Source organism: Limulus polyphemus, unplaced genomic scaffold (genome assembly GCF_000517525.1).
Source record: "Limulus polyphemus unplaced genomic scaffold, Limulus_polyphemus-2.1.2 Scaffold30, whole genome shotgun sequence".
Taxonomy (NCBI): domain Eukaryota; kingdom Metazoa; phylum Arthropoda; class Merostomata; order Xiphosura; family Limulidae; genus Limulus; species Limulus polyphemus.
In genome coordinates, this window is record NW_013665640.1 from 137,644 (window position 1) to 160,501 (window position 22,858).

General features: G+C 34.1%; 1 protein-coding gene across 1 annotated transcript in view; it reads left to right on the plus strand.

The window, feature by feature from the left end:
* Positions 1-10,033: 10,033 nt before the first annotated feature.
* LOC106459833 (protein SCAI-like) overlaps positions 10,034-22,858 on the plus strand; it is a 50,519-nt gene continuing 37,694 nt past the window's right edge. Inside the window, exons 1-2 of the mRNA XM_013919501.2 lie at positions 10,034-10,944; positions 20,985-21,080. Of these exons, the coding sequence (XP_013774955.1) occupies positions 10,718-10,944; positions 20,985-21,080 (323 nt within the window). The 5' untranslated portion in view covers positions 10,034-10,717. The remainder of the gene's footprint in view (positions 10,945-20,984; positions 21,081-22,858) is intronic.

Below are 22,858 nucleotides of genomic sequence, written 5' to 3' on the forward strand. Positions count from 1 at the left end.
GGGCGAGCATGTTTGGTGTGACGGGGATTCGAACCCGCGACCCTCAAATTGCGAGTCGAGTGCCCTAACCATGCCGGGCCTATTTTGTGTTATTAGTGGTGACTAAAGGACTATATATATCAACATTAAACAAACGTAGAACCTATCGAATATTGTTGGCGAAAAGAGACTCGATACTTTCATTGTATAAAAGAAACATTGTTAGTCATGTTCTGGAGAAAAAAGAGAAATCAATTGAGATTTGTTTATTTCTTTAAGACAATGAGTACCGAAAGGAAATTATGTCGAAACGCTGATTTCTTCGTACTATATATCCAGTATAATGGTCTTAATTAAGTTTAGGATTATTTGTATCGTTTCCCTACTGGTTTAATCCAGATAATTTCCTCTAAATAATAGCCTAACTGTATTTTGTTATTTGATGGAAAGAGTCGGTGGTTAGGTTGACTTGAATAGTGAAGAGATCAATCGGTCCAGTTTGCCTATAGAACTTTTATCATATTTTACTCACTGTTTTGCGTATTAAATGGCCGGTTTGATAGTTCCGGTTCTTAACTTATGTTGGCTGAAGTGTTAAGTTTGTTGTGATAGGTTTTCTTCTTTATATCGCTTTACACGAAGGCTACCCGATGTCGGTTTAACAAGTTATATTTTCGGTAGCGTTTCGCTTATGAAAAATATTTGTTCCATCTCTTGGTGTGATTTATGATCAGTAATATGTAAGTAAGCCCCCACAGGGCAGCCCACGCCGAAATATTAAGCTGCATACAAAACAAAACAGTAGTTCAATGCCGTTGTTTTTTTCCTTGGAACATTTATCGTATGTTTTGTCACAGATGAGCCGAATATGGCCTAGTGTAAATTACTGTGTCTGAATTGCGAGTTCGAAGGTTCATGGTTCTCGTTCTGTTTCCGCGCAAAAGCACCATGCCCTTTGGAGCCGTGGGTACGCTGTAATAAGTCACAGTTAAATTCCACTTGTCCACAGACAAGAGAAAACCAAGAGTTGATAGTGAACTGTCGTTGACTAGCTGTGTAATGAAGGACAGCTATATGCAGATAGCTCTGAAACAAAACAGAAATGTCATAGACTATGAATTTATGTTTTCCTACACAATTTCCGCCATTTTCCTTTGTAAGGAGAATCAATTAATGATTGCGAAGAAAACGAAAACATGAGCGGAAGTTTCATGTACGAAACTTTGGTAGTGTGGAAGTTGTTAATTGACTCCTTTTTAGATGTTAATAGAAAAACGTTTACATAATCTAGATTGAGAATTAAAGGTTAAGTAGTACTACCAGCACGTTCTGTTATCTTCAGGGCTCGTGTCTGTCGACTTGCAGTATAGACGTGTTTTGTCTTATTGTAGAATCGTATTAGAAGATCGGTTTTACGCAGACGCGGTACTTCTGCTTTTCCGTAGGGATGATTATTGCCGCGGCATTCTGTCCGACTAAACACATATTTGTGTTACTAAATGTCGTTCAACGAGAATAAACTGCTACTCAAAAACTATCATAATACTAACAATTGCTATTGAATGCTTAACTGATCTTCAGTATTGACTTTTTGTCTTTAAAGATACTCATAGTTCTGCTTTAAATTTTATTAACTACGTTTTTAAGACGATCTTGTATAATGTATTTAGACGTTATGCGAGTGCGTGATACCAAGCTGATTTGTCTGTATGGTCAGTATACATGTATAAACAACTCTAAAGCAAAGATTATCGACCCTATACAAACCCGCTGTTTCATGATAAACATAAGCAATAATAAGGTATTCTCGTTTTATTTTTGAATAAAATATATCTCCACAATGCCAAGTTGGCGGAAACAAATGTTTATTTGGTGTTTTGGTATTCAGATACTTTAATATCCAGGTTCCGAAAATGTTATGCAGAATATTACAATAAATACTGGCAACAAATTAAAATAAATGACAGAGTGAACAAATAAAACTGTAACTTTATTCACAATTACTAGTCTTTAACGTAACTGGCCAACTTCTGATTAGTTATATTATTGCAACTGGCTAATGGAGTGGAGATAATTTCAAACGCATTCGCATAGGACAAGGACAGGATCACGAAAAATACCATCATTGAGTAACAAACAGTCATGTAGATACCTTACTTTTATAACAAACAGAAGTCCTGGTGAGGTATCTCACAATCCATATATTACCTCTGTCAACGATCATTCCAAGTAAATATATTCAAGAAAGACAAATTTCAATTCATACTAACCGTTGAAGGTATCTATGCCATAACTTGAAATGAACATAACCTCACTCCATAGACCGCCACCGAAACCAAGCTAAACAAATACAAACGTCTACAGAATAAGCATTGTAATATATAACCTTGGTCTAAGGTAGAAGATATGTGTATTTTAACAATCTTTATACCTTCAATATTAACACCTTATACCTTCATTAACGGTACACTTTGAAACCAAAATAAAACGTTTTACCTACTTATAACAAATTGAACGATTCGTACAGTTTAGGAAAATATAGTACATTTTATATAAATATTTAGAGCATTACTTTCAAGATGTAGGTAATAGTTCAGTAGAGCCATGCATGGCCTAGTAGTCAACGTGCGAAGCTGAAGATCGGGAAGCCCAAGGTTCAATCCTCGATGTGCCGCTAAACTTTCTATATGTTTTCAGCTGTGCAGTGTTATAGCTATGCCATCCAATCCTGCTAGCTGGTCAGTATTAGTCTGTTGAAAGGTTGTTTCTCCTCAGATCAGGAGATATAAATTAAAGACAGCTCTGACTAAACTTTAGGGGTCTCTGGTTTGGCTTGAATTTCGCGCAAAGCTACCTGAGGGCTATCTGCGCTAGCCGTCCCTAATTTGGTAGTGAAAGACAAGAGGAAAGACACCTAGTCATCACCACCTACCGCCAACACTTCAGCTACTCTTTTACCAACGAATAGTGGGATTGACCGTCACATTATAACGCCCCCACGGCTGAAAGGGCAAGCATGTGAGTCAGGTGCCCTAACCACCTGACCATTCGGGCCTAGGGGCCTCTGACTTATCTGTTTAGCTTATATAGACACACACACATAAAGTACAACATATCTTATTTGTAAATTTTGAAAGACAGCCTCCTGAAAATTTCTACTATGTATTTGAATATAGTTTGCTAAAATGAGCCATAAAAATGGTCTCCCTCAGTTTTCGTTACAAATAAGAGAGCATAGTTGTTGTTGTTGATTTTATCTTTACCTGTTAGGGTGAGTTTCTTGTGTATGTGATAGTAGTGTATCGGGAAATTGGTGTTTCTGTGATAAGGATTAAGTATTTGGCAAACGTGGGTGTACGAGTGTTTTCACTTTTTTTATTTTAATGAATATTAGAAAGAATCTGATATCCCCTCCCCCAGTTCCGTAAATGGTTGACTCTCGCACACGCAGTAGATAGGTTACCATAACAACATGGATCGAATATCTTCCAACACCTACGTATTATATTGAATTATTGTTTCTTACTAAGCTCATCAACTTTAAGGTATCTGGGATCTGAATAGCGGTAATTTTTTCTTGTGAAAACATGTATGATTATTCATATTTATATATATATATATATATATACCATACTTGCCAAAATCAGTTGATATACATAATGGTTTTTATACTATATACCAATGTTTCTCAACCTGGGCGATATCGCTCCCTTGTGGGAGTTTTTAAAATTCGGAGGTCAGTAAACTTTGAGGGGCGGATAGAAAAGTTTTGATAGTTTCAAAGTTATATTTGTTAAAATTAAACGATAAGAAATTGCTATTATTGCCTTACAATTGCGGCGAAAATGGTTGGGAAATACTGCTGTATAACAATAAAGAGTCATCAAAGTCTGCAAAAGCGAGCTGATTACCTTTCGATTTAAGAAAAAAATAATTTGTAAAGCTGGCAGTTGGTAGATTAGTGATTGTTTGAAGTGAGAAATATGTCATGTTAAGTTTGATAGACTCGAAGAGCAATTATACTAATAATCCAAATTAGGTGGATCTGAGGGCGATGGACATGGCGAACCTTTTACCAAAGTTGTCCAAGCGAAGTTAAGACTCTGGTTGTCGGTAAATTTGATGGCGAATTTATCTTCTCTAATATACAGTCTATACCAGTGGTCGGCAACCTATGACCCGCGGGTGACCCGCGGCAATAATTTGGCTGACCCGCCAAAAGTTGGCTTCACCATTGCAGCCCGTAAGGCACAATCATTGTTCAGTTCAAGTTTCTGTGAGAAGAACAACGATATTAAATTTCCCATCTTTCCTTCTCCGTAGCCGTGACTCTTGATCTTAAAATGTATTTTAAATGTGTATGTTTATTTACATACAAAAAAATTAATAGTTCGACCAGTTTGATATTTTTCCCTGAAACCTACCGGTATTAATAATTATATGATTATCACTGACCCAACACAATGCTAAATTTTTCAAAAAAAATATAATTGACCCGCGATCAAAAATGGTTGCCGACCACTGCTCTAGACTGAAATTGGTTGTGATATCCCACTGAGAGAGAGAAGATAAACTAAATGGAATCCTGAGCTAATTTTCCTGCTCCTGGTATGTTTTTGATTCATCATTAGTAGTTAAAAGATTGCTCCTTATATGGTATTTTGATATATGGGGATATTTATCTCACGGGTGAGCTTCCTACAAAACAAGTAATTTGAAGGATTTTGTCACAAGATGTGATTGAAAACAAAAGACTTTAGAAACAGTTTCATATCAAACGAATACATCTTTATAATATATTACACTAATGTACATAAGATTGACTAATTAATACAAAACACACAAACTGAAACTGATTTCCGTACCTGTATCAGATAGGTTCACTTTATAACTAAAAGATCGATCAGGAAAATTGTGGAGTAAATCTGAATTTAGCTAAACGATTGAGTTTTAAAGTAGGAAATAAATAGACTGGACTTGTGATGTGACGTGAAATACAATCTTTATTTATTGCGCGAAGATAGGTAAAACACAATATGCATAGTTGCTTCGATGTTGAAAAATCACCTTCCTACTAGATTGGTGAATCAAACAACAGTTGTTTCCTCAAAAGATGTTATTCACCAGATCGGTTTACATCTCAAACCAAGTAGAACTAACGATAAATAATTTCTGACAAAACAAATACTCTCTGTTTGAGCCATAAACGATGTATTACCGTGTCACTGGTTGTTCTCGTACGACAGTCAAATAAAGTAGCAGGATCGTAAATCCTGCAAAAGGAGTTTCTCTGATTCTTTACTAAAGTTAGACAGAAACTCTCATATTAAACAAAACGTTCCATTTGGCCAGTCTGATCTGGAACATCATTTGAAGAGCAGTTAGTCCTGTGATCCAGTAAGGCGATTGTCTCCTGTGTTCGTGTTTATAAAAGAGTGTTCATTTGTATTTCACTTCGTGTCCAGTCTTTATTTCATTTTACATTACAGCAAGAAGTGTAATATTACTCCGTAATTGGTATCTTGATCTCATCCCCAGTTATCTTCTCACCTATCCAGTGGATCTCTAAAGTTAAATCAGTTTCATCCGGATTTATCATAACATTAAGGGAATACTTACATCAATCACACATCTGAATATAGAACTTGTCTATATTGTAATGGGGTTGCTGGTTTGAATGAACTGTAACAATGAACAAGTACCAAATTTTGAGATGTACAGAACAAATGAATTCTAAGTTATAGTTGGGTACAGCTATGATACTAGTTTTTCATTCACAAACTTGTGGGTTGAAGGCTTGTTTGTAATTAAGCACAAAGCTACACAATGGGTTATCTGTGCTCTTACCACCACGGGTATCGAAAACCGGATTCTAGCGTTGTGAGTCCGCAGACATACCGCTGTGTCACTGGGGGCGGGTTAAAGGCAGGTGTGACTGGGTACCAACAGACGCACATGCTCATATCTTTTCGTCTTTAGAATTTGTTCCTCATTTTATAACAGAAATATTTGTAAAAGAGCTTGCTGTATCTTTGACCATAGATCAGCTCCATCTCCAGGAAAGATCTACTTCCGCTTAAACTTTGTGGACTTTTTTTACGATTAGTTCCTCTATTACTCGTATATTAAGTCATTCTTCACTTTTAAAATCTAGCTATTTTTATAATCGACTTAATAAAAAAAACTGTCAAAACGTATACGTGAAGAAAGAAATTACTTTCTGTAAGAACTGAAACTTTAGTTTAGAGAAAGGATCACAGAAACTCCTCAACTCGCCACAGATCATGGTCACAAATGAAATACTTCGCAAATCCAAAAAATAGTCACCAACAGTGACAAACAACTTCAATATGTTAATTATGTAAAACATTAAATTAGGTTTTAAACAATGTTCTATTTTTTATAGGATGGGCTTGTCAATTTCTATCAGCTCTTCTCAGTTTCAAATAGCAAATTGTATTCATTAAGATCATCTATTCAATTATATATGTTGTAATATGTATTTTCTACGTTCTTACTTTAATGTGGATACTTTAAAAAAAATCGTTTCATCCGAGTCTATGCAGTTATCGTATAAAACGTGGTCTAGAAAACCGTTCAGTAGATTTCATTCTAGTTACATTTGTTACTTTGTTGTTTTTCAGATATATTATTCGCGAATATATTACTTTAACGCTGCACTTTGTACAAGAAGGTCAATGAAAGCACTGTCCTTTAGAGGCAGAACAAATTACATCTAGAGGTTACGGTTTCTTCTATATGTTAAATGTGAATTGCCAGTTTGATGGATAGCGCGAATCGCTATGGGTAAATTCGATGTTTCCTTTTAAGTAAGGAACATTGGATTCGCACAGTTCTACCAGGTTTTAAAGCAAGTCGGTTGACTGGAAGGAATTCTGTTGATCAATTCACTGTTCCAGTAGGTGAACACTGTGTTTTATGCAAAATATACACACTGTACTTTGTGTCTAATGGTAAATGATGAATATTCATTTAATTTTACACATTTGTCCAGTCACATAGCTTAAAACTCAATCAGTTTAGTGAAACTCGGACCATTTCATAATTTATCCTGCCAATCCGGACATGGACTGGCCTGGTGGTTAGGGCACCCGACTTATAATCTGGGGATCGAAGCCCATCAACGAACTTGCTCGTCTTTCATCCGTAGGGGTCTTATAATGGCCAATGTAACAAAACAAATAATTCTGCCTATCTCCCCGTAATAAAGGCGGATCAACTTATTACTCTGCATAAATTTGTTTAACCTGAGAATACGGTATTGTCATAAAAATAGAAGCAGGCTTTAAACCACAGTTCATTTCCGAGGATAAATAAAACAAAAAAGGAATACTTTTAGTCCTCATGTAATAATACATCTGTTTTGACTATCAAAGTTTTCTTTATTAATCCATCTTAAACGTGTATATACTTGTGAATAAGAATGTAAACCCGTAATATGATTGAAATACTAATATATATACTATTCTTTTCGGAAAAATTCTAAGAGATTGAATACAGAATACAAAACCAATAAGCCTAATGCTATTGTCCTGTGAAAAATATAAATGATTATAAAAATATATATAATAGGCCTAGCATAATGTCTTATGACGAGTAATGTTAAGTATAATTAATTATATCCATGCCTCGCCAGCTTGTAAAAGGCGTTCACACACTAAACACTGCTGTTGTAAGAAATATCTTATTCCAAACAGTGTTCTGACCACTACTCTGTTCGCTGTATCTCAGCCGGACTGAAGAGCTCTGGATTGAACGAAATGCGTCCTCTGCAATTGATATGACGAAAACACTGTGGTTGAAATACTGTTAGTACAAGATTATTAAAGTTTTTAATTTAAAAAAGAGTGATAAAGATCTTCAAAAAATTACAGAAACAAAATATGTAGCTTAAAGTGAAAATTCAATCGTAAAAAAAGTAAACAAACAAGCTTAAGGTTTGAAACCTAGTGTTGACATTATTTCCTCAAGCTAAAAACCCTATTTTGATTCTAGACAAGTCTTATAGATTCATGCATATATACTCAATGCAAATATAAGGCAATGTGTCATAATATAATAGCAGCTGTCCGTATTTCCTCTTAAAGTGACTTTCTGCACACTCTACAAGGTCGAAAACATGCTAATTAACAATTATGAATTGATTATATTAATATACCACCCCTCCCCCTCCATTTCTGATGGAGTTTGGGTCGTGAAACTTCTACTATTCTCTTCCACTGTGACGACTCTAAACTCTCGTGGGCCATCACTGCTGCATACTTTATCTGAAACTAAATATTTTCTAAATAAACTATATAGCTACAAAATTTATGCTTCACTTTCGTCTAGAATCGTCATCTTCTACTTGCACGATACTGCCACTCCTTATTGTCAGCTTCAAGGATAGCTACTCAATCTGCAGCATCTACAAAATTCGCAATCACGCAGTGTTAGCTATAATTCGACACTTACCATTAGCCTTCACCGTAACTGCCGATTCGATGCTTGAAACTGAGCTTGTTGCTATCTTTTAAACTACGACTTAAATATTTCTGTTATGGAAAACAGCCTAGATATTTGTATAACCTTTTATACATTTGTATAACATGGCCGAAATCGATCATGCAGCGTCGTGTCTGAAAGGGCAGGAACACTGTATATAAATAAATGATAAGCGACATCAATACAATTACAACAATAAGTTAATAATCACTATGGTAGATGTGTCATATAAACATTAAATTACATCAACGGCCTGTACGCAGCTATATACCTATGCATGTAGTATATAATGAGGCTCCATATAAACCACAGACTACATTAAAACAATAGGGTGTGAACATTTATACAATCGATGTTATTTGCTAGGTAGTCAAATAAACTTAAAACTACATTACAAAACGCGCAATGATGCGTTTAGTAATACCACGCAGGTTTTATTACAATACTCACAGCCATGTTTACTGTAAGCTGATGGAACAATATTAAATAATAATATAGTAGAATAAATGGACAATCATTATGATGACATGATTAGGTGGTTAGGGCATTTGATTCGCAATCTGAGGGTCGCGAGTTCGAATCCCCGTCTCACCAAACATACTCGCCCTTTCAGCCGTGGGGACGTCATAATGTGACGGTCACTATTTGTTTGTAAAAGAGTAGCCCAAGAGTTGGCGGTGGGTGGTGATGACTAGCTGTCTTTTCTCTAGTCTACCACTGCTAAATTAGGGACGGCTAGCGCAGGTATGTCTATAAATATATCGCATTTTGTATATTTCTAAGAATAAGAAATTTATTATCCATATCCATATTTAAACAATAAGTCTTTTTTTTTATATTCATTTGTGATGTTAGTTAAATACCAAAATATTGGAAAAACGCTGTTCTGTCTTTTAGACAATTCTGTAAACTTTAACTCACTTCCGCTATCCTTTTGTTTTCTCAAATATTCATAGTAAATTACATTTGAAGAGGTTGAACGTTAATCCTGTTTTTGCCCCCCAGTGGCACAGCAGTATGTCTGCGGACTTACAACGCTAGAATCCGGGTTTCGATACCCGTGGTGGGCAGAGCACAGATAGTCCATTGTGTAGCTTTATGCTTAATTACAAACAAATAAATCCTGTTTTTTTATCTACATTCTAGTAATATAACTTCTAGCCCATTAAATCCTAAACATTAATACTTTAACTTCTGGCTTACTAATTGTAGCGTGAAACACTAAACATAATACAACTAGGTCACTTACTTAAGTTTTTCGGTTAGGTCAGCAGTAAGTTTATAGACTTACAACGCTAAAATCCAGGTGGATAGAATGCAGATAGCCTATTGTGTAGTGCATTTGTTTGAGTTGAGAATGTTTGGCATTTATATTATCAAAATTCTTTTTTTTTGTATTTTAATTCTTCAACGTTTCATTCTATAAAAATATTATAAAAATAACATTTTAGAAATACTTATTTTTATTTTTTGCGTTACCACTTCTGCCATAAACCCTTATTCACAGGAATGCTAGAAAGTCGAATTTGTAGAAAGCGGCCTCTAACGTAACGAGTAAAAAAAGACATGTTTAGGAGTTAGTATTAGGTGTGTACTTTTGTGAAATTTTATGAGATATTTTTAATTGAAATAGGTTTTTATTGTTTAGTCGCAACATTTGCGTAATTCAGTATTACTTTAATGTATAAAATATCACTTTTTCGGAGTTAAGAGTCTAGTTTTCATATTTCAAATGTTTTCCAATCGGCGAAACTATGCTCATGAATGATGAAGTTAGTTAGTTAGGCTAAGCCTTAAAAAAAGTTAAACTTTGGTGGTGGTAGAAACTGTAAACCTTAGCACAGTTTACAGTATAAGTCGTAATTCAGTAATCCTACAATTACAGAACGGTTTATGATTTTACATAGGTCTGCATCTTAATAGGTTGTAATCTGCACAGATCTACAAGTTACAACGAACCGGAAGTTAAGCTATTAAAAGAACATTAATTTGTAAAATGTCCTGCTGAAGAAGTGATTTAATTTTTGTTTATAAATTGTAAGATATTACCAAACCACTATTCATGTCATTACCACATAACTCCAACTTAAGTTTTGCTTCAAGCCTGAGGATCTGAAATTATTTGAAATCTTACTGATTAACTCTTTAGGTCTATACACAGACCTATTAAGATTGATTAATTACAAGAAGCATAAAATTTTTATTAACAAATCCTGTCAACGACATAAAACTGATGCAGAAAATTGGGATTGACCAGACTGGGCAATTTCATTACACAGACTCTGTAATAGCAAAAAGCAGAGATCTCAGGCCGACGCCAACTCCGAGTTTGGATGGTCTTTCTCAGCATGCATCTCGAAGAATGGGTGTAATGAGTGAAGCAGAGGAACAAGATAGAAAAACAATAAATGAATTTTGTCATCTGTTGGAGAAGTCCAAGCAACTTTTTAATGGTTTAAGGTGAGTTTCAGCATATAGTTTTTCTCAGTAAAAAGTTATCTGTTATTTTCTCTACCCTATCACTGTATGGATTCTGTCAATTTGATAAACCTTGTAACCACCACTAAAAAACAAAAATTAATTACCCCTTGTTTTTCTAGAATGACTACAGATTGTAACCGAAAATTACAATTATATATCCTGAACAGTTGAACTTGAACTTCAAGTTGAAGGCTCATAACAGTTTACATTGGTTTTTATTAATTTTTATTGCTCTTAGAACAAGGTCTAACAAGCTGTAACTCATACAGCAAACCCATAGTTCAGGTTACAGTATTGAATGAACTAGTTGTGAGCATATTTCATAAAAAAATATTATTTTTAGATATCTAGCTTAATCTAAGCTTATGTAACCTTGTAAGTTTATAATTTTTACATTTTGGTTACTTTTATAACAATATATAAAAAATATCCATAAAAAATGTTTATTTTCTGCTTTTGGCTTACTGATGAAATTTGTGCCTACTTTTTTGTAACAATAGAACTAGAACATAATATTTTTATATATTTTAAATATGATCTAAAGAATACAAAAAAAGAACACTCACAAAGCAAACAATATGCTATAACTATTATGATTTAACTAGCTTCTAACTATGACACAAGTGCCTTAAATAATTCCCTTAGCTGCTCAATTTGAAACTTGTAATAGCAACTTTTACCCTAGTGAGAACAAGGTAGCATTATATGTCATTTGGTAAGTTAAAATTTTGTGTTTTTTATTGGTTATAGATTGGTGTTATAGCAAATGTCAGAAACATTGGCATTTAATGAAAGAGAGGATGTAAAAGGAGGGAGTGGCAAGTGGATCTTACTATCTAGTTTATACCTACGTAAACTATGAAGACAGAAGGCTATAAAAATGAGGCTATGTCATAATAATATTTATACTATAATGAGTAATCAATGATAAACTCAGGACATCATAGAGTGGTAATGAAAAATATAAAATGGGCAAGTCTGAGCAAACAAATGTCACATTACACAGACAAAGAAAGATTAAGAATTTATTTAAATATGTCCTTTTGAAATTAAGAAATTAAAACGTAAAAATTAGATTTATTGACTAAGTTTTGATACCAAAACATTACTACATTAATAATATAGTAATTTAATAAAATTGTGTGTATAACTCCAAAAATCTTAACATGTATACTTTGACCTATCCATATCAGAGGGTTGATCATATAATAATCTCAATTTAATATTAAAAAGGAGGATGTATAGGTTTACTAACAACTACAAAAGGAAGTGAAAAAATGTTAAGACAAAGAGAGAAACTATGAAAGTTTTAATTTGAAACATTAAATTTGACTTGAAGACTTTTTATGCTTATCTTAACTGATAAAAAATGAAATCAGAGATAGAATTGGATCCTTAAGAAAAAGAAACATAACTGAAGAGCTTTTTTTTTATTGTTACAAGAGAAGAAAAGATTCTCAAGCTGATAATACATGAAAGAGATTTCAAAACTGATCTGTTTCTTTATTGGCAGAGGAGGACAGTTCCTTCAATCTTATGTTTTTTAAAGAAAAAGTTCAGGGATCTTTTCAATAGCATAGCTCTGGGCCCTGATGATAATTATCATAAAATGTACTGAAGAACAAAGAAATGTCCCTATTAATATCATTAATATATATAGAAAAGAGCAAAGACCTCTAAGGAATTCACTACTAACAAGGTTCCAGTTTGACTGGATCTAAGGAGTTATTAATCAGGTACAGTTAGTAACTTTTGAGTTTAGTGATAATAGTTGATGAGTATATGATACTCTTTTTATTTTATTTTATATAGATGTGGAAATGATAAATGACTGTTAGGAAATGTGTAGCCTAAGTTTAGACAACAGTGAGAATAACTGTTTGAGTTTTGGTATCAATTTGTGGAATATAAAAACATGATACTAATAAATTTGATAATTATATTGTTAGGGAAGTTAAAAAGAGTATTTATTTATATAAATTCTCTAAGCTTTTACAATGCATTTTTGGAATTAGGTTGGTTAGCATATTGAATATCATTGATATTGCTAAGTCTTGCTGAAATAAAAAAAATATTATATTTGTTACTGAGGAAGATATTAGTAAATTTGTAAGTAATGATAAACTATCTGTATAGGCTTGGTCACTTTGATTGACTTTGAAACCACCAGGTAACCATGAAAGTATAGATGATACAGAACATCAGAATGGTGACATTACATTAGCCAAAGTTTTTGTTATTAATTCTTAGGCCCCAGAGTATTTCTTTTGTGTATAGGCACATCTTGGAATTATACTCCTGTTCCATGTCTTACGTCCTCCCTTCCTTTACCTGTTTTTTCCACTAGGGATTCCACAGTTCCTTGTTTTTATTGAAACAGTTTTCATTGTTGCCAGCAGTACCAGTGACTATCCTGTGGGTTCCATTCTGGTGGGGGCTCCTTTGACCAATTTTGTTCACATATGACAAGAACTTGCTACCACTCATTAGGTTCTTCAGGTCTTGTTAGAATGACTTGTAATCCAGATCTTCTTCCCACCCCCATTTTATCCCATACCCATATCCTTTCCATTACCTTGGGATCCTATTACCAGTCAACATCTGTCAGAGTGGTACAATCCCTTCTATCACAAAGAGTTATTGAGCCTTTTAGCCATCCTTCTCCAGGCTGTTTGAAAACTGGGAACTGGCATCCTGTGATTGTTCTATCCTGCCTCAATAAGTCTCTGGATCTTCCCCATTTTACATTGGAGTCCTTTCTCACACTAAGGTGGGTTTTGCTCTCTGGGATTGTGGATGATCAAGGCTGACATCTCTTATGCCTAACTACACATTCCTATTTCTCATTGATGCAGATGCTATCTTCAGTTTATCCTTCACGAGGTTATGTACCCATTTCATGCCTTGACCTTTGGGCTTGCTTTGGTTCCGTATGTTATTTTGTTGACTGGTCAAGGCTTTTGGCTGACTTATGCATGCTTTGGGGTTGCACTTACACCACTACATGGATGATTGGCTTGTGTTAGTTCATTCCGTAATGGAGTCTTCATGTCACACTCATCTCCTTCTGTCAGAAGCTGCTTGAGTGTGTTGGATTATCAAGCTGAAGAAGCCTTTCCTGTCTCATACCCACTCTCTTGTCCACTCAGTTGCCCCTTCCTTCACATATTCAACTACATTCACTGGGGTTTTCAGTTCTTCACGCCCTTGCTGCTTCCTCTTTTACTCCTCTCAAGGTTCTATCCCTTGTGAGGACACGCTTCCATGAAAGCACTTATCCCCTTGGGTTGGGTACATATGTGATCTCTTCTGTAGACTCTGCATGACCAATGGAATGTTGCTTGGGATCCCTTGAATTCTCCCATTTCCCTTCCCTCATCGATAAGAAGCATTGGTGGTTGAACAAGGCTCACACATCATTGGGTGTACTGCTTTCTCCTCCTTACCTGGATTTCCATCTTTTCACCGATGCTTCCTTACAGAATTGTGGAGCATGGGTTGATCAGCAGGAGGCTTCCAGACTATGGTCTATGACATACCGGCCTTACCATATTGACACCTTGGAGCTTCTGGTGATATGATGGGTTTTGAATTACTTTCTTCCTCTAGTTGGGAATCGAATTGTCATAATCCATTCTGACAACTATACAGTGGTAAATTATATTGACCATCAAGGGGGTACCCATTTTTGTTCCTTTTATGGTCAAACTGTGGATTTATTTTTTGGGCCCACATGCTTGGGATACAACTCCTAGGCATGTCACATTCAGGGCTTTCTTTCTCAATGTCAAGTTACCTTTTTTTTGGTCTTCGGTTTCTCATCCACTAGTCCTAGCTGTTGATGCATTTATCCAGGATTGAACTCACCGATACCTTTATGTTTATCTTCCCATCCATCTTCTTCCCATGGGGATTTTGGATCGTCCATGCCACACCGTGTTGGGTTCTTCTGATTGCTCCTTACTGGCCAGCACAACCCTGATTTCCTCAACTACTTCAACTCCGTACTGCCCATCCATTCCCACCTTCTTTGTCCTTTGGAGAACATTCTTCATGCGGGCATATGGACAACTTCTCGTACGTTCATCTCCCACTATCGGGTGGCTGTTTCTTCCTTTTTGGGATATCTTCTTCCACTTGTGGCCATCCTTCAAACTTCAGTATGACTGTGACTGGGTAAGTTATCTTTTTTATATACCTTCTTTAAGGAGCATAACCCTTTTTTAATGTCAGGATCCCACTCTGTGGTGAGTATTGCCAGTCCAGGTATACTTAATGCATCACCAATCCTCACCATACGGCCGTGATTCTATCATAAAATACTTTATTCCATGGTCAGTAATGCACACTGCTGAGCTGGGTGTTCCACAGGAACTCTCATAGGTTTTTCCTTGCAATATATTTCCTTCATTATTATGCCCTTCCTGGACTGTACTAACCCATGGGCTTCATGGATATGGCAGAAGGGGGAGATATCGTCATCTACACTGGAAGAACACCATCACCCTACTCTTAACTAAATGGATACATTATTGTTTGTACCATATATTACTATCACATTTAGGAAGATGTCCCCGTGGTCCACCACCCCAGTGGCTTGGAACTGGTAATGACTTCCGTACTCCAATGGAACAAAAGGGGGGGGGGTGCAGTGGAAAGTCTGGAGGAATGCCAACAACAGAGACAGTACAATTTATTCAGTCTAAGGAATGGCAGGGATGGGCAGCTACTTCCAATCTTATGCTCCATCTCTACTGTTCTTTCCAAGGGGATATTGTGACTTTGGAGTGAGCTGTCAAAATTGCAGTTCACCCCTTCAATTGGGATTCCTCATCCTACCCCTACGTGGATGTTATTTCCCAGTGGCTGAGTTTTGGATTCAGAGCTGGACCAATCAACATATGTCCTCACACATGTATTACAGGTATCTCTGTTCCCTCACCTAATTGGATTAATGTTCACTGCTACAGTGTCGTGGGTCACAGTGGATGAACATGCAGGTTACTACGGTTCTTCCTCTTGTGCTATACTTCGAAGATTTTTCATAAACTGAGGATGTTACAGTGCTGGGAGTGGTTCTTGTATGATTGGTTTTGAGTGGGATGTTGTACAATACAGGGACATCTTTATTATTCCGACCATCCCTTTTCATATATTGGGGAGTATAATATCTCCCTCTGGTCTGCTGAACTTGAGGTGAATAAGGTATGATCCTCTTTCCTACCCCCCACCAGTAGGCTGGGTTTTGGATTATAGTAGACTTGCCACTGGTATGATACTCTTTCCTACCCCCCACATGGATGTTGGTTCCCAGTGGCTGGGTTTGGGATTGTAGTTCACTTCCTGATGGTATGATTCTCATCCTACTCCCACATGGATTGTTAGTTCCCGGTGGCTGGGTTTGGGATGCAGTTGACTTGCCGTGTATGGTCCCTCGTGCACTAACTACTCTAAACCTTGGGGCACATCCTTTTACTCTCACACATATTACTGTCTTCCAAGGGATTGAGATTCCGATATGTGGTTCGGATCCTTATCCAAACATTGTTCTTTCCCTTTTGGATGTGCTACTCTCATTTTCCACCAATGTTTGCAACACCTCTTTCCACACTGAGTGTAGAGTATACCCGGTACAGGTGTAGTGTGGCCTCTCACATAGGATCCTCTACTGCTGCTAGGATCTTCACATTTCAGGTACTCTTTGAATGTTTTTGAAGGGTGCTTCTTTCTTTCCTTCACACTGGTCCCTCCACCTATTCAATGTGGGATTCTAACTATATCTGTGCATGGAGGTAAGGTACCATATCGGAAGTTAAATTTTCCTAACTAAAAATGTATTTCTGATAGGTACTTACCTCCACCCTTCCTCCCCACTTAAAGTTGGTGCTTCCATTTTCTGCCAAAACTTGAATTAATAGTTTGGTAGAATCAAATAGAGGGAGTGGTATGCATCAAGAGGGTGTGTTGCACTCCTATTGGTGGAGGGTTGTCTCATGATGATTTAACTGTGAGATGCAGTTGAACCACATTGATCGTGGGGTATATGGGAGCTCAATGCTTGTAGCATGTGAAAATATTTTTGGATATAGAAGGCAACACTGAATAAGAATAACTATAGATGTGAGAGAGTTAGTACTTATTGGAAATATATTTTCAGTAAAGGAAAATTATAACTTTCATCATTATGAAATTTGGTAGGTTTAATATGCCAGTTCTGAAGTGAATTAGCTGCTGCTGCTGTAATAATAGCAGCAAAAAAAAAAAAAAACTGACATAGTGTCTGACCTGATGCTTCTTTTAAATGTTCTCCCTCACAGTGATAGGATTTGTGTGTCAAGAATTTAATAAATGTTATCATATGGTATCAGCATGTGTCTCACCTAACTAAACAGTACTATACTGTTTTTGTCACTTTGACATCATGTAAAATTCCAAACATGCTTTTGGTTTTCCATAAGCAGATATGACTGTTTTATTGAGTCATTAACAAAATGTTAGTATAAAATATTCATTTCACTGTTTTAAAGGTGATGCTGGATATTCATTGTCACTAAAACTTTGACTTTTCAGTAAAACACTCTTCTTCATTTCTTTAAATGTGTATAAAATAGTATTTCGGTGCATACATGATATATTTTTTTCTGAAAAATCCTCAACCAATAGCAGTATCACAGCATAGTTTTATAATAATCTTAATAGTATAACCAGTAAGCACAGTTTCAAAGAAATTCAAACAATCAGAATAATATATCATTTAGTTAGCATCAATTCTATATTTAGTTAAGTTTTAGAACTTCCTCAACCCAAGTATGATTTTAAGATATCTAGAATTAATAAGAACCAAAACAATCTACTTTAATAATTTATATAATCTAAATATGTATAAATAATGAAATTATTTGTATCAAGAGTATATTATCACTATATAACAATGATTAAATAAAAAGCAAAAACCAAATTCTAGAAAGTGAAATTCAAGACAAATTATCAAACACCCTTCACAGCAAAATTCAGAATTATAATTTTACCAAAAACAAATCCAAATCTAAATAGTTTATCAAAACAAACCAGTCCACTATTGCACCAGTAACAACTACACAAAATAAGATAATTAAGAATTATACCATTTGTCAGGAAAGTATAAAAGGTTTAGACTTGTTACTATAGTGCAATAGTGAATTGATTTAATTTGAGGAATGATATTTTGATTTGTTTTTGCTAAACATCATAATTTTGAATTGTGCTGTTAGGGGCTGTTTGAGAACTTTAACTTTTAAGAATTTGGTTTTGCTTTTTTATATGTATAAGGAGTTAGGCAGTTAGTGGTTTTGCTAATCAATTAATTTGTTATATATGATTAATAAGTACAACATTCCTCAAACCAAGGTATATACAAAAAAAAAGTTGGTGGTGGGTGCTGCCACACAGTTGCCTTCCCCCTAGTGAACAGTTCAAAATTAGTGACAGTGACAGATAGCCTTAGTAGCTTTGCCATAACAAAGGTAGAGTGAGCAAATTTGAACTCGAGACCCTTGTATATATGAGCCTTCCCTTAAAAAAAACTTGAAGTAAAAGGCTTTTAAGGCTAAAGTTAGGCAAAGTACAGATAGCCATTATGTAACTTTGTGCTTAACGTTTAAAGTGATCAAGCAGTGAGATTACTAAACCTGATTTCTTTTTGACCTAATTATTTCTTTTTCTCTTTCCATTTATTTGCTCATTTAATTTTATTCTACTTCTTTTTATTCTTTTTTGGATACACTGAAGCCTCTCAGGTTCATTATTATGGCCTCTTGAGTTTGATACGTGTTTTTTATGAAGCACAGATGAATTATTGTTGATTTTATTCTGGTATTCAAAATTAATAAGGGTTTGCAAAGTTTTCTTATGAATTGATGAAGTTTATGACTGGTAGAATGTAAAGAATACAAATTTGAATTATATGAGTAATAATTGGTCTAAACTTTGGTAGTCTAGATTCAGACCATTTACTCTTCATCACAGTGGTTGTGCTAGCTTTTTTTTTTGTCCAAGCATTTCAAAATGCAAATGCCAAAATAGAGAAAAAGTAAAATTGGATAAGAAAGAAAAACGTTTCATTTAAACCAGCAGGTTGTAAGATACCCAGATGTAAATTTTATTTTTAGTCATTCTCTGTTGGAGCATATATATTAGTCCCAGAATAAAAAAGTCCTCATTTTTATAACCTGTCTAAATTCTTTTTGTAAGTGGTTCCTCAGATTTAAAAAAAATGGCATAATCATAATCAGGGTGTCAATGAGCTTGGCATCAAAACATAGATTATAATTCAAATTTTATAATATTCAAGTTTTAATTTCTAAAGGAAATATTTAAATATATTATTAATCTTCATTCTCTGCATCATGTTATGTGTCTGCACTTTGAATTGCCCATGTTAGATTTTATATCTATCCACATATGATTTATGAGTGTCTAGATAATTAGAAATGCATACTATAGATATTGACATGCCAGAATAAAAACTTTGAACCTCTGATCTTGCTTTACTGAGATATATAAAAAATTGTCAAAACCACATCACACATCCCTCCCATATCATTCAGTCTTTTAAAAAATGTCAATAATTCTTTGTCATTAAATTATTTATAACCAATAAAAAGAGCAGCAGCTTCTTTACAAGATTCCTTACATGTTTATTTCATTATCCTACCCGTAAGTAGATATTTAGTCTTAGTTTCATTGTAAGTGATAGTGCTCCTCTGCTCTGAGCAACTAATGGAATTTGTGTAACCTATGTATAGCTTAGTTAGAAAGCCAGTTAAATTAGAGTGATTTTTGGGACATTTTATTCTTGTACATGTTATATTTTTTGTGTTTTAAAATGCATATTTGAAAGGAACATTAATGATTATGGAGAACAAACATTGTATGAAAAACTGTGCTAAGGAACTTCACTCTGTAGTACAAATTACTTTAATGTAAGTCCAAAATTTATTGTTATATATTTTTTAGAAGAAGTAACTATAATGATAAAAAAAAAGAAACTTGTTAGATTAGATAACAAAGAGTAAATCCAAAAAATATAATTTCATGAGATCAGCTCAAGGTAACTGTTTCACTTGATTGTAACATAATTGGTTGTTTATACTAAGTTCTTCTGCTATGGTTAATTGCCTGTAATGTACTTAGTATAAAATGCATTGCCAAGTAATAAAATTAAAAGCAAGTGTAGATATGAAAAAGTTAGATAGCTGGGGCTGTTAGGATAAGTAATTATAATTGTTTGTTACAAATTGCAGTTATGTCAATGAAAAAAAAAGTATCATTGATTTTACTTTGTGTTTTTCAGTTTTTCATTTTACTGTATGTTGATGATTTTTCTATAGTTAGTATTAGGGTAAGGAAAATGACAGATAAAATGTAAAGTTGTACTGAAAAAACTTTTGCTATTTATTTAGGAGGTTGTAGAGGTTATGGAAATGAAATAAGAAAACTGTAAGATGAAAATAGTACTTTTATTCTTAGTATGTAAATCTCCTTTTACTTAGAATGATTCAGTTAAGGCTTCATAAATTCCCAGACAAGTCTTTACAAAAAATACTTTATTATTATTTTTTTTTGTGCACAACAGACTTATAATGTTTACTAAATGTTTGCCAAGTTCTATGAAGATACACTTTGTACATTCAGAGTTATGTACAGTTTCTTGGTTACATGAAGGCTACTGGGTCAGTCATTATGGACGAGCCCATATACAGAGAGTTAATTAGGTACTCAACATATCTAATATTCTGCTCCAAAAAGGATTATTGAAGAGTTTAGATATGTTACAGAGATCAAAATATCAACAGCGTAGTAACCATTTTTCCAGGTCTAACCTTTCACTCATCATACTATAAATACAAATATATCTCGAGAAATGGAAGACACAAGTTAGTATTTTTAGATTATCATACATCATAAGGATATAATAACAGTAATTTCTAACTATGTTTATGCAAGCTGTTTTGTACTTACATCTTAATCAATCTTTTTAGGGACTTGCCTCAGTATGGCCATAAGCAGTGGCAAGCATACTTTGGACGTACTTTTGATGTGTACACAAAACTCTGGAAATTTCAACAGCAACATAGGTAAGACTCAGCAATGACCATTTTTGATATTTCAAGAGGAAAATAACATTTATTTACTCTTTTTATTTGTATTTATATATATATATGTCTTATTACATTTTTGAACACTACATTCTTAATATAGTCCCTTGGGGGTTTTAAAGAATTAGAAGAGTGTATAATAATAGTATTCCAACCACACTATATTTGTCATATCTATTGCTGTTGACAATATTCTAATTTTTGAAAATCCCCAAGGGTCTAGATTAAGAACATAACATTTAAAAATGTAATAGTCCTAATACTAATGTCTCATGGCAAATATATTTGTAATCATTCTACAATGGAGTGTTAAAGGTGTACACACCATAACAATTGTTATATATATATATATATATATATATATATGTGTGTGTGTGTGTGTGTGTGTTTGTTACAATTTATAACTCCTGATTAAATATATTCAAAATACTGCCTGCAAAAGGAAAAAATTTGTTCCTGATACTAGAACTTTCATCTAAATATGACAGTCTGTGTTTTTATAATTCTATAAAAATCTACAAATTGTTATAATCTAGAAGTAGAGTAAACAGACTTACTAGTTCTTGAAATTAACACTTTGAAGTTGGCTTACTTACTTATTGTACTATCTAAGTGATGGTACTTGTTCATAAAAACCTTCCCTGAGAACATGCTTTATATTTCTATATTCTCACCAAGAATACTCATTTAGTTTAATATTTGTTGTTATAACCATCAGGACAATTCTTGTATAAAAGAAATATTAAAATGTTTTTAGCATTTATTATAAAAACAGAGCTATGCAATAAAATTATTTATTTGTGTAGCGGATACTTTTTTTTTCAGTTTATATGTATTGATTTAGCAAAGACTTGGATTAGATTAAATATGGCCAAATGAATTTTTGAAATTTTCTTGTTTTGCTATTTTATATACATCTGTAAAGTTTATTAACACTTGTACTTAATGTATTTTGTGAATATCACTTCAAATGAATTACATATTAATTGTGCCCCGAGTTTTCATGAAACTTGCATCATATTTTATGAATCATAAAGGTACTTTCACCTGTTTCTTTAACTGTTTTTTATAATAAAATAAACATTTAATGACATGTTTTGATTTTTTCTTTCAGAGAAGACAAAAAAATTACTTAGAAAAAAATGCATTGTCATGCAAAATAACTATTTGTTTTTACATTTAGCTGAAAAAAGAAAAAATTTTTTTATGCATATCCATTATGCATCATCTTCAAAACCAACTTTAAGAAAAATAATTGTGAAATATTTAAAATGATTGATGCAGTTAAAGTAAAAATATTTACCCACAAGTTTGGTTCATCTGTGACAGATAACAGCTAAGTGTTCTTTAGTATGCCTAGTAACCATAGTTATTTCATGCAGCATATTGCCATGTGCTGAGTGAAACAAATAGGCTTATGAGGCTGACAATTAAGGTACTGTTCTGTATATTATTTCTTAGCTGACATTACAAATGTAACATCCAGTGTTGTGGCAAATTGTGAGTTTTTTTCTTTATGAAAGAGAGAACTTACCAAAGTGTATTTTGAGAGGAATGAAATATTTGAATTTCTGACTTCTTTTTTTGTAAAGTCAATTGAGAAGAGTCTGAAAACAAAGACTTAAAGGATGGATTGAGAGAATAAAATGTTTTGTTCTTAGCAGTTACCTATGTTTCCTCTCTTGTAGTCTGACGTGAACATTGATATGTAATGTAGGCTGGATATTCTGTTTCTTATATAATGTAAATCATATTGG